The following is a 12,478-nucleotide window of genomic DNA, read 5'->3' as shown; positions in this document are numbered from 1 at the left end:
TTAGTTTTAGGTTGCTCCTCTCTTTGATAATCTTCCAGCCATTGCTTCTTGTCCTTCCCTCGGGGGCTTTGGAGAACAGGAGGAGGCGGTCTTCTCCATGTCAGCCCCCCAAGAATTGGAAGACAGTTATCGTCTCACCCCTAGTCCTTCCCTTGGTTAGGCTAGACATAACTGGTTCCCTCAACTGTTCAAGGTATGGTGTTGTTCTGACCCAGAACCTTCCTGAGAAAGCACGAAGGGGAGTCTTGGTCCTGGCAAAACACCTTTCATTTACACGACTGTGGATTCCTTTCATTCCCAGTCAGCAAGGCTTAGTAAAACAGTCTTTTCAGAGGAATGTTTATCCACACGAACCTTATCTCGCTTGGAGAGCTGCCAGATAACTAGTTTCCAACCGCAGGGCAAGGCAAACGCTTGGCCCAGAGTCTCTTTTAGTCACAAACAGAACTTTCTACTCTTGAAACAACCGAAGGAACAAATTGTTTCCGGCAAAAGCCCCCTCCCCATTTGCTCCTCCTTTGTTTCCTCTGGGAGGGGCCAATCGCCTCCAAGGTGTGGCTTTACTCCCAAGTCGCCCCTGCTTTCTTAGTAGTTCTTGTCTTCTGGCAGTTCTGCGCATGCGCACACTGGGAACAGGCTCCAGCTGTTCCTCTGCCTCACTGCTGTCTAGCTCCCTCTCTGCCTCCGACGCAGAGCCCTCATCTGAGCTTCCCTCAGCCCCCCCCCAGGACTGGCCCAGGTTCCTCCCCAATCTCCTCACTGTCCAGCTCCACTGACCGCCAGAGGCCACAACAGGTTTACCCTCCAGGCCTTTTATCATCTTTATTGTTCTTCTCTGCACACTTTTTAGGTCTAAGTTGGACAATTCTTGGAAAGACACACCACACTTCTATTCTTTCTTTCTTTTTAATCCTTGCCCCACAACGTGAGCTGCGGCCTGGGGCAGAAGTGGATATAAACTGACTGTGTGTTTCTTCCACAACTTTATCTCAACCCTTTCAGCAAATTCTGAAACTCCCTTGGGAATCAAGAGTTCGGTTAAATGGTCCCTAGTGCTCTATAAATCCTCCTGGATGAGGTCAGTGAATTTCTCCAACTCAAAGAGATTACGCAGTCAGCAAACTCGCCACAAACTGCCAGCTTGTTTTCTGAATTCAAAAGTAAACCAATATTGCTCTATCCTTCACTGGGGGAGGCCATTGTTGTGGCCTGCCAGTGGCTAGTGAAGCTGGCAGCGGATTCGGAGAGTGAGGAGGTTCCAATCCCTAGTGCCGCGTAATGGAGTGAGCTCCTGTTCCTTATCCCAGCTTCTGCCAACCCAGCAGTTGAAAAGCACGTAAAAAAATGCAGGTAGAAAAATAGGAACCACCTTTGGTGGGAAGGGAACAGCGTTCCATTGAGTCATGCCGCCCGCATGACCACGGAGACGTCTTCGGACAGCGCTGGCTCGTCCGCTTTGAAACGGAGATGAGCAGCGCCCCCTAGAGTCGGGAACGACTGGCAGATATGTGCAAGGGGATTTTACTTTTAGGTTTGGAAAGATCCTTTCTAACTTTTTTCCCCCAATGCCCATTATTCATCTGTCAGCTCCTCCAAATTTCTTCCCCTTCTCACCCACGGTGTTTCTAGCATCCCACCCCACCTTAATAATGTTATCCCATTTTTTCAGGCGCGGCTGCTGCAAAGAGAGAAAATTTATCAATTCCATCCCTGCGATCAAAGCCTGCGTGGCAAAGGGCCCTTTGAAATTGTTCAGGGCAAGTACACAGGACTCAAGGTCACTGAAAGCCCTGGGTACGAGCCTCAAAGGCGCTTTCCCAAAACTAAGCAGAGGACCGTAATTTCTAACGGGCCAAAGAGGGAGCGATTGTATTCCCTGCATTAATTAGTTTAAATAAATTACATTTTGGTTACATTTTGTGCTCAATCCCCTTCCGTCCCAACAGCCCTGCCTCGCTTTCAGCGTATGGTCTCCAGCCAATGTAGGGCTTAACTTAAAAAAAAACCCCAACGGTTTCTTCGTTTGCGAGGAAAACAAAATGATGATAATAATTTATTTAGTTTTTCTAAAGGGAAAAGAGAGTCTTCAAGAGCAGAGGCTCAGCGTTGGTGAAACTAATGAGGCAGCTTCCCTCAGTTTTCTTCAGATGATAGGTTCGATTTTTAAGTTTACCTTAGATAAAGGTAAAAGTTCCCCTCGCACAAATGTGCCAGTTGTTCCCGACTCTAGGGGGCGATGGTGCTCATCTCCATTTCAAAGCCGAAGAGCCAGCACTGTCCGAAGACGTCTCTGTGGTCCTGTGGCCGGCATGACTCAATGCCAAAGGCGCCCGGAATGCTGTTCCCTTCCCACCAAAGGTGGTCCCTATTTTTCTACTTGCATTTTATTACGTGCTTTTCAACTGCTAGGTTGGCAGAAGCCGGGACAAGTCACGGGAGCTCACTCCATTACGCGGCGCTAGGGATTCGAACCACCAAACTGCCAACCTTCCTGATCAGCAAGCTCAGCGTCTTAGCCATTGCATCTGACTCTGAAGGCAGCTGATAACTGTCAGACGGCCCTGGCCCCCTCTCTGCCTCCGACACAGAGCCCTCATCACCAGAGCCTTCCCCAGACTCCAGGACCGGCCCAGGTTCCTCCCCAACCTCCTCTCTGGCCGAATCGGCTGCCAGCTCTGCTGGATGCTGGTGGGCCACAATACCTAGTGATCATATCCAGGAGTGTCTCTCCTTGATATAAACCTTGAGAAGAAATGCTGGTTGCCATCTTGAAGCTCTCCTACTGTCATCCCCATCTTGTTTTGAGGTGGTATTTAACTCATGGACCCATTTTTTTTTTTTTTTTTTGCTAAAACCCGTCTCCCTCTTTCCATTCCTACATCTGAATTGTCAGTTGCTGATCTGCTTGCTTTTCCCCCGATGACTGCTTCCCTTGGCGGAATGCTACCAAGATGTCACGGTGAGAATCTTCAAATAATTCGTCACTAGGCCCACCAACGCCCTTCAAATGTCTTCCTCGCGAAAGGCACAAATGCTTCACTCGTCTTATCACCAAGGAGAATCCCGGCAGCCTAATTAGCATTTCAAATAATCATGATGATTTTCTGGTCCTTCGAATGCTCTGACAAGTTAGCAGGATCAGCCCATATTGTATTAGTATTAGCTGGAAGATGGAAACGATCTCTTCCCTCTGCCCGGTTGCTAGGAGTCAATCCTGATTTGAGGGCACTTAATTCACTCATCAATACGGAAACAGGCTCAACCCAAGGATGTTACTTGGCTGGATTTGCAACTACACTTAACCATGTTTAGCCATGAAAGCGGAACAGCTGCCTTCACAAATGTGGCTAGCTTTTGTTCTGACCGAGGCTTCCCAAGAGCCCGAAGGAGACTCCTTCTCCCGACAAAAAACCCTTTTATTAATTGACTGAATTCTGCTCCTTCACCTCCAGCAAAGGCTTTCAAGGGGGGATTTACAGTCACAGACCTTATCTGGCTTGGAGAGCTGCCAGGCCAAGATCTGCAGAACTTGGCAAGGAGTCTCGGAGAGTCACGAACCAATGAAGCGAACTAATTGTCTCCTGCAAACTCCACTCCCCTTTCGCTCCTCTTTTATTTTCCTCTGGGAAGGGCCATTCATCATCCACCTGTGGCCTTACTCCCAAGTTGACCCCTGTTCTTTAGTTTCTCCCTTCCTCTGGCAACTCTGTGCATGCGCACTCTGGGAACATGCTCCCGCTGTTCCTCTGCCTCACTGATGTCTGCTGATAACTGTCAGACAGCCCTGGCCCCCTCTCTGCCTCTGACCCAGAGCCCTCATCATCAGAGCCTTCCCCAGCCTCCAGGACTGGCCCAGGCTCCTCCCCAACCTCCTCCCTGTCCGACTCTGCTGCCAGCTCCACTGGCGGGCCACAACAGCTTTGATCTTGGTTACTCATCTTTCTGCCTTTGCATCTCAACAGAATAACAGAGTTAGAAGGGACCTCAGAGGTCTTCTAGTCCAACCCCTTGCTCAAGCAGGAGACCTAATACCATGTCAGACAAATGGCAGTCCAGGTCTCCTTAAGAACCTCCAGGGTTGAAGCACCGCAAACTTCTGGAGGCAAGACCTTCCGATGATTAGTTGTTCTAACTGTCAGCATCTGAATTTTGATCGTGTGACCACGGGGATGCTGCCAACGGTCGTAAGTTGTGAAAACAGGTCATAAATCCTTTTTTCTCAGTGTTGTAACTTCGACTGGTCTCTAAGCAAATGGTTGGAAGCTGAGAACTACCTAGAAGGTAAGTTCAAAACTGTTGTCTCGAAATGAAGATTTAGCTAGCGTCAAAACTTTTTAACTCAACCAAAGGAGGAGAAAAGCTGGAACAAGGAACCCTCTTTAAAAAGTACTGTGTGACTTTGTTCCCGCAGTCCAAGCTTCGCCACCTTCTACATCGTCTTTTTTTTTAAAGGGACATTTGATCTGGGTTTCTAAGCTGAAATCTTCAGGGAAAGGCTAACGGACCTGCTACACAGAAAATTGATTTTCATTTCGCTTCCCACAATTAGGTTATTTTACCAGGAATGGCTTTTTTTTCTTTTCTTTGTGCCTTGCCAGGGTCTCAGGCCTGGACTAAATTTTCTCCCTCTTGGGATTTAACAAATAGATGAGTTATAAACGAATACTTGATCTAAGACAATCGCTTAAGCCCTTTTGTTTCACCTTCAGCACCAAGACCTGCTAAATTTTACCTGCTTTCAAAGCCATGGGTTTTTTTTAACCTTTTAACAAACCTACAGACCAACATTGGTTCATTTTCTGAAGCTGGAAGGAAACGCTGTTCAGTTTTCTTGACCCTCAGTTATGTTAGCCGACATTTCTTGCATAACTGGCTAAATGAAACCAGTTCCTTACAGATGCAAGCACAAATCTCAATGCTTTAGCTTTTAGCAGATTTACTGACTTGCACTAGCAGAGAATAAGACTTATTTTCACACTCCTACTGGCTATTAAAAGGCATTTCCTGAACAGCAAAGAGTTGAGAGCTTTAAGATGGGTGGGCTTCGACTTCCAGAATTCCCCACCATCCATTCTGGCAACGATAAAGCCATGCCCTTATTCTGATGCCAGCTGTGGGAAGAGAAAAGAAGGGGAGACGTGATACCAGTCCTCCAATATTTGGGGAGCTCCTACAAAGACAAGGGGTTCAAAGTATTTTCCAAAGCCCCAAATGACAAGATCAAAAACAATGAGCAGAAACTCATCGAAGGAGAAGCAAAAATTAACCAAGAGGCAAGAAAAACAATAACGGATGGAAATTCATCAAAGAGAGCTCCAACCTTTGACTTGCCTCCAGAAGTTGCTCCATCACTGGAGGTTTTCAGAAAGAGGCTGGACAATCATTCTGTCAGGTTTCTGAACTTAGCCCCTGTTTCTTTCCCTCCCCTCAGCCTGTGTCATAAATCACATTCTCCAACGAGGTGCACACCTCACAAGCCTGCTGCAGTAATCTGAGAACACATAAAGTTGCCACACTTATTGTGTAAGGTCTCCTACTTGAGCAGGGGGCTGAACCAGAAGACCTCCGAGGCCCCTTCCAACTCCATTATTCTGTATTCTAAAATATGCTCCAATTTTTCCAAGTGGTTTAGAATCCAATTGCAGTCAGGAGAAAACTCAGCCATTGAGAGGAGTCCCACGTGGGGAATTTTTCAGGAAATTAGACAGATAAAAGATGAACAGAGTTGGGAGGGACATTATGGGTCAACTAGTCCAACCCCCCTCCCCTTCACCCAAGCAGGAGACCCTACACCATTTCTGACAGATGACAGTCCAGTCTCTTCTTGAAATCTTCCAGTGATGAAGCTCCCACAACTTCTGAAGGCAACTTCTCTTCCACGGATGGATTGTCAGAAAATCTCTCCTTCTGGCCTTCAGGTGCTTTGGAAAATAGCTTGACCCCTTTCTCCTCTCTGTGGCAGCCCCTCAAATATGGGAAGGCTGTTTCCATGCCTCTCCTGGTCCTTCTCTTCCCTGGACCAGCCATGCCCAGTTCCTGCAACCGTTCATCATATGTTTTAATCTCTAGTCCCCTCATCATCCTGGCTGTTCTTCTCTGCACTCTTTCTAGAGTCTCAACATCTAACCCTCTCTCCTCCCCCCTCGAGTCTGGCTCAATATTCTCTAATTTTAGACAAATAAAAAAAACTCCCTTCATCATCTACCTCTTTGCTGCAAAAGGGACGACGGTGCTCTCCAGCAGGCAACCCGGCTCCCACTGCGTTCCTGGCCTGCGCCTTCCTTGTTCACCCTTTCATGTTTTTCCCAGCTATTTTTTTTTTTAATGAGACCTTTCTTAATTGTTCCCCAGCAGCGCTCTATTTTTTTTTACTATTTCTGTTTGCATTGTTTGGCACCTCAGTTTGGTCTCCTTGATGCATTCATAAAAGGAAATTATACTGCGCTCAAGAATGCAGAAAACAAAGAAACCCCCAAACCAAATAATAATGATAATAATAATAATAATAATAATAATAATAATAATAATAATAATGCAAAAAGGAAAAAGGGGGGCTGGGAAAAATAAAAAAAGGAAAGTTTTTGCCGTTCAGCTGCAAATTGGGAGTCTGCTGCTTTCTCTTCACCAGAAGATCCAAACTTCAAAGGGAAATAGCAGGGAGAAAAGCCACGTTTTGTCTAACCCCAATAAAGTCACTGTAGTATATCGGAAGAGGGTGTGTGTGTGTGTGTGTGTGTGTGTGTGTGTGTGTGTGAGAGAGAGAGAGAGAGAGAGAGATAACCTAATCACAAATAATTTATGCAGCATGAAATTGCCAGAAAGTCCATTGCAGATTTAAAAAAAAACAAAGGCTGAGAATTCACTTTGTGCAACTCAAGAGAGATTAATGTTTTTCAGGATATTAATGTACCAGATTACCCAATTAATTAGTAATGGAATGGAACAGGACAGGACTAGACAAGGCAGAATAACAAAGTTGGAAGGGAACCTGGAGGTCTTCTAGTCCAGCCCCGTGATCAGGCAGGAAACCCTACACCATTTCAGACAAATGGCTATCCAGCATCTTCTTAAAGACTCCCAGTGTTGGGGCATTCACAACTTCTGGAGGCAACTTCTGTTCCACTGATTAATTGTTCTCACTGCCAGGAAATTCCTCCTCAGTTCTAAGTTGCTTCCCTCCTTGATTAGTTTCCACCCATTGCTTCTTGTCCTGCCCTCTGGTGCTATGGAGAATGGCTTGACTCCCACTTCTTTGGGGCAACCCCTGAGATATTGGAAGACCGCTGTCATGCCTCCCCTGGTCCTTCTTTTCATTAAACTAGACAAACCCAATTCCTGAGACCATCCTTCCCACCGCTGGCATCAAACTTGGTACACAGATGACTTCTTCTCTGGAAACAAATATAAATATTGTAGGGGGGGGGTAAGACACCCCTAATGCCCCTCAGGGTGTCTGTTATGTTAAGATACAGCCTGTTGTGCCTTAAAATGGCTTCTACTGTGCTGCACAGTGGAGTATCCATGGTAACGGTTTCACAGTACTCCACAAGGCGGCTCCCTCTGGTAAGGGGGGAAATCCAACATTAGAAATTATGTTTGGTCCGGACATTTCCCCCTATCGATAAACACCGGGCTATCGGTTGGTCATTGAATAAAGGAAAGCGCCTCTGTGTTGCAGATGGTTTTGGAGAAAGCGGGGAAGCTCCTGAGATGACTCTCTGGAGGGCCCTCAGGGCATCTGCTCGAGTTCCTTTCCAATTAAATGTGAACCCAAGCTAAGTTCAGAGCGATGAAATCCGGGGATGAGAGCTTAATGAATAGCAAGCGGTCAGTGGCATTTTCCTTATCCCAGTCAATAAATTAACCTTTCATCAAAGGAAGACGTCTCCCTGGGCTAATTTGAGAGTCTCACCAGAAAACGGATTGTTCAAAAAGTCTTCTCCAGCTTGGGAACCCCCCCCCCCCCCGGGCGGCTGAACTGCTAGCGGCTGGGAGAGCCTTTGCTGAGAATCTGGGAAGAAGACGGCTACCTGTGATGCTGTCCAGGTTAAGAAGGCTGGCTTTGATTCACAGGTAGAGAAGGGATGATTGATGTACCTTCATCAAATGAGTGTTGACCTTCAGCAACTCCAGAGGTAAATGTTCTCCATGGTGACCTGTCTCTAACCTGGCCCTTCAGATCTTCCAATGGGTCTCTCATCACTACATCCACCTTGTTGCTGGTCACCCTCTTCTCTTTAGCATCTTAGAAAGAGCCGAGGTAGCGCAGTGGTTAAATGCAGTACTGCAGGCCACTTCAGCTGACTGCTATCTGCAGTTCAGCGGTTCTAATCTCACCGGCTCAAGGTTGACTCAGCCTTCCATCCTTCCGAGGTGGGTGAAATGGGGACCCAGACTGTGGGGGCGATATGCTGACTCTGTAAACCGCTTAGAGAGGGCTGAAAGCCCTATGAAGCGGTATATAAGTCTAACTTCTATTGCTATTGCTATCTTTGTGGAAATAGCATAGCTCTTACTTAGATGGACGGATGGGTAGATGATGGATGGGTGGGTGGGTGGAGGGAGATATGGACTGATTATCTGCATCAAGTCAGTGTTGACCTTCAGCAACCCCATAGATAAATGTTCTCCATGATGACCTGTCTCTAACTTGGCCCTTCAGATCTTCCAGTGGTTCTCCCATCACCACCACTGGAACTGAGGGACCCTCTAAAGAGAAGAAGGCTACTTCCACTAGTCGTTGCCAGAATGGATGGTGGGAACTCCAAGGTCCCTTCCAACTCTATTACTGTTTTACTGACAACTCTGGAAATTGCTTAGCTCTTACTTAGATGGATTGATTGGTAGATGATGGATGGATGGAGAAAGGGACGGAGGGATGGGATGGAGGGATAGATGTGTCATCAAGTCAGTGTTGACCTTCAGCAAGTCGAGGAGAAGCCCCGTAAGGTCTGATAATCGACGGAAAGGGGGCGGAGATGCTAAGCGGCACCCTTTCCTTCCCCCGACGACCCTTTCCCACTTGCGAGAGGAACGGTCGTTGGCCACAGCCAACCCCGTCGGGAAGGCAGAGGGTCTCCGGGCAGCCCGTCTTAAAGCGGGAACTTTCCTTCCCATCTGACTGGAGGGCTGATTTTCCACACAACCTCAGCCACCTATTAGTCTTGACAGGCAGCCTTTGCGGACTTCCCGATGCCAAACCACTCCAGTCTAATTAGCCAATTTCCAACCCTCCAATTAATGCACATTTTGCACTCAAAATCTAATAAGGCAGCGTGATAGCAAAAAGCAGGAGCCGGGGGGGGGGGAACGAAAGTGACAGGGACTCGGCCATCAGCAAGCGGAGTTTTGTGGGGGGCGGGGGGTTAGGGTTTTTTTGAATGTGTGTGTATTTTGGGGTTTGTGCCCACCCGTGTTAATTCTGTGCCCCTCCTCCAGGTCTTTCAGAGGCGCGAGGATGGATTGCTGAATTTCTTCCGCGGCTGGGAAGCTTACAAAGATGGTTTTGGAAAACTCACGGGAGAACACTGGCTGGGTATGTCCACCCCTGAGGAGGGTTGGGCAGGGAGTTCTAGTCCTGCCCTTGGTAGGAGAGCTAGATGACTTTGAGCCAAGCACAAGGAGAAGGGGAGTTCTAGCCCCACCTTAGGCATGAAAGGCAGCTGGGTGATTTTGGGCCAATCGCCAGGAGACAAGCGAGATAAGGTTCGTGTGGATAAACATTCCTCTGGGAGACTGTTTTACTAAGCCTTGCAGACCGTGAATGAAAGGAATCCACAGTCGTGTAAATAAAAGGGGTTTTGCCAGGGCCAAGACTCTGCTTCATGCTTGTTAAGGAAACCTGGGCCAGAACAGTTTAAAGCAGTAAGAATCCCATCCTCAAGTCTGGGCTGGAAGGGACCCTGGAGGCCTTCTAGTCCAGCCCACTGCTCAAGGCAGGAGTCCTTGGTACCCAAGGTCAGGAAGGGGAGAAGGAGAAGCGCAAAGCTGACGGATTTCTTCCTCTCTTCTTCTCCAGGTCTGAAGCGAATCCATGCTCTGAGCACACAAGGGGCCTATGAATTGCGCATCGACCTGGAGGATTTTGACAACGGCACGGCCTTTGCCCATTACGGGACTTTTGCCGTTGGCCTCTTCTCTGTGGACCCGGAGGAAGATGGCTACCCCATCACCATTGCTGACTACTCTGGAACAGCAGGTGGGTCTCCTTTCCCAACACCTGCCTCTCAGGGAGAGCCTCGCTTCTTCCTTCTCAGAGTCCTTGGGGCTCCCTGAGCTCGGCTGTTTCCTGGCAGACGTTTCTACACCCATCCAGGTAACATCGTCAGTGCTAGAAGAGAGTGGAGGGAGGAGGAGGACTGTGGGGTCATTGGTGCTTTCAGGCGTTTCTTCATCATCAGGGCTAGTAAAGAATTCATGACGGACTACGATGCAATACGCCCAGCCTAATCAAATACATCAAGACTGAAATACCCCAAATCAAGGGCCTCATCAACCTTGGCCCTACTTTCAGTTTGATGGATAAAACGTAACACTGATGACATTACCTAGTTGGGTCAGGAAACGTCCTGAAGAAAATCATCAAGCTCAGAAAGCACCAAGGACCCCCACCGTGCTCCCCCTCCTCCCCCCCACCTCACTCCCTTCTAGAACTGATGAGGACCCCAAAGCCTAGCAAGGACTAGGCCGAAAGTCACTAAATGAAATGTTATAAATTGAGGACTAGCTGGATATGTTTTAACCCTTGCATGTTTTGTGTGCAATTTTTCACATTCTCATTCTGAGGGGAGATAGGAAGGGGGAGGGAAACCCGCTGCTCCCTGCTCAGAATATGGAGAGAACCCCCCTCCCCAAGCCCCATTAAAGAGCCTGGCCTACCACAGTGGCAAAACTTCCACCTCAGAATTTAAATTTCATGTCAGAAATCAATATTTCACCCCAAGGTAAAGAAGGCTTCAGCCGGAATATCCACCCTGCAAACGTGCTTGGAAGCCATCCGACTGTGAGGCTGATCTGGAAATGAGCATTTCTGGTTTTCCTGACAGGGGAAAAAACGCCACGGTGTTTTATCTCCGCTGCCTTAGGAAATCCAACCAGCCAGACTATTCCTGGACTCCCAATTCTGTTCGCTCCCCCAAGTCTCCCTCAAACCTGCTTTTGCAGAACACAGAATTACAGCATCGGAAAAGGACCCCGGAGGTCTTCAACCCTGAGCTCAAGCAGGGGTCACCAAGCTTTCGGACCTCAGGGACCACTAAATTCATAATTTTAAATCCTGCGGACCACTAATACGATCTGCCTAATGACCGGGTGGGCGTAGCTAGGTGGTCATGTGACTGGGCGGGTGTGGCCAACTGAGTGTCACTCATGTTGAGTGGCGCCTTGCCAGCCCCCTCCTCGCCTGCCCACCAGGGCTCCTTAGGGCCCCCACAGAAAGCAGCTGCTGGAGCTAAGCAGCCCCCAGGAGAAAGAGTTGGCAAAACAGCTCAGTTCAAATTGGATCTTACTGAGGAAGAGGCTCAGCAGAAGCTCCTCACTGAGGACTAGGAGCATAGGCTTTCCAAGCAGAGGGAAGACCTGCGGGAGTGCAAGGCCAGGTGCCTGGAGGTTCAGAGGGCTGAGATGCTCAGCCAGTTCCAGGCCCTGATGCAGTCCCACTTCGCCACCAGAGGCTCTTCTCTCCAGCCTTTGCCCAAAGCCTCTCACCAGGAGGCCAAAACAGACTCCAAGTTGGAATTTCTTCCCTCTGCTGACCCCCACAAAAAGACCCCAAAGGGGGAGACTCTCTACAGTCACACACTCCGGCTCTTCGCCACCAGTTCCGGCCAGGTGCAGAGGTGCAGAGACAAAGGATAATGACCTTGACTTTCTAGAAATAATTTTGTTATGGCTACATATTGTCTCACTCCGTACAATCCCGCCTCCCATTTTCCCACCATAGAAAATGCCTAGTAGAATAATAGAAAGACCCAAAAGAATAGATGGCTGCAGGCCTGACAGGGGCATCCTAGCATAAATTGTCGTTTGATGATGGAGACAGTTCTCACGGGGGGTTGGTGGGTCTCCATGCTGGATGTCCCAACCAAGATGAGGTTGGAGACATCCCCACGGAGGGAGAAGGACCTCAGTAGCTTCTTCCACCGTTCTATGAAACTCCATTCTGACCGACCTAACCTGCTTTCTCCCTTCCAGGCGACTCTCTCTTGAAACACAACGGCATGAAGTTCACCACCAAAGACCTGGACAACGACCACTCGGAGAACAACTGTGCTGCCTTCTACCACGGGGCTTGGTGGTATCGCAACTGCCACACGTCCAACCTGAATGGTCAGTACCTCAAGGGCCACCACAGCTCCTACGCAGACGGAATCGAGTGGTCCTCCTGGACAGGTTGGCAATATTCGCTCAAGTTCACCGAAATGAAGATCCGGCCGGTCAGGGATGAGAAGTAGCTGAAGCCCCCCCCCCCTTCCTCCTT

The 12,478-nt window shown here is 48.5% G+C and overlaps 1 protein-coding gene across 1 annotated transcript in view; it reads left to right on the top strand.

The window, feature by feature from the left end:
- FIBCD1 (fibrinogen C domain containing 1) overlaps positions 1-12,452 on the top strand; it is a 40,980-nt gene extending 28,528 nt beyond the window's left edge. The window contains exons 5-7 of the mRNA XM_032233254.1: positions 9,439-9,535; positions 10,019-10,198; positions 12,193-12,452. Of these exons, the coding sequence (XP_032089145.1) occupies positions 9,439-9,535; positions 10,019-10,198; positions 12,193-12,452 (537 nt within the window). The remainder of the gene's footprint in view (positions 1-9,438; positions 9,536-10,018; positions 10,199-12,192) is intronic.
- Positions 12,453-12,478: the final 26 nt, after the last annotated feature.

Source organism: Thamnophis elegans, chromosome 16 (assembly GCF_009769535.1).
Source record: "Thamnophis elegans isolate rThaEle1 chromosome 16, rThaEle1.pri, whole genome shotgun sequence".
Classification (NCBI taxonomy): Eukaryota; Metazoa; Chordata; class Lepidosauria; order Squamata; family Colubridae; genus Thamnophis; species Thamnophis elegans.
This window is presented reverse-complemented; position numbering and strand designations above follow the sequence as displayed.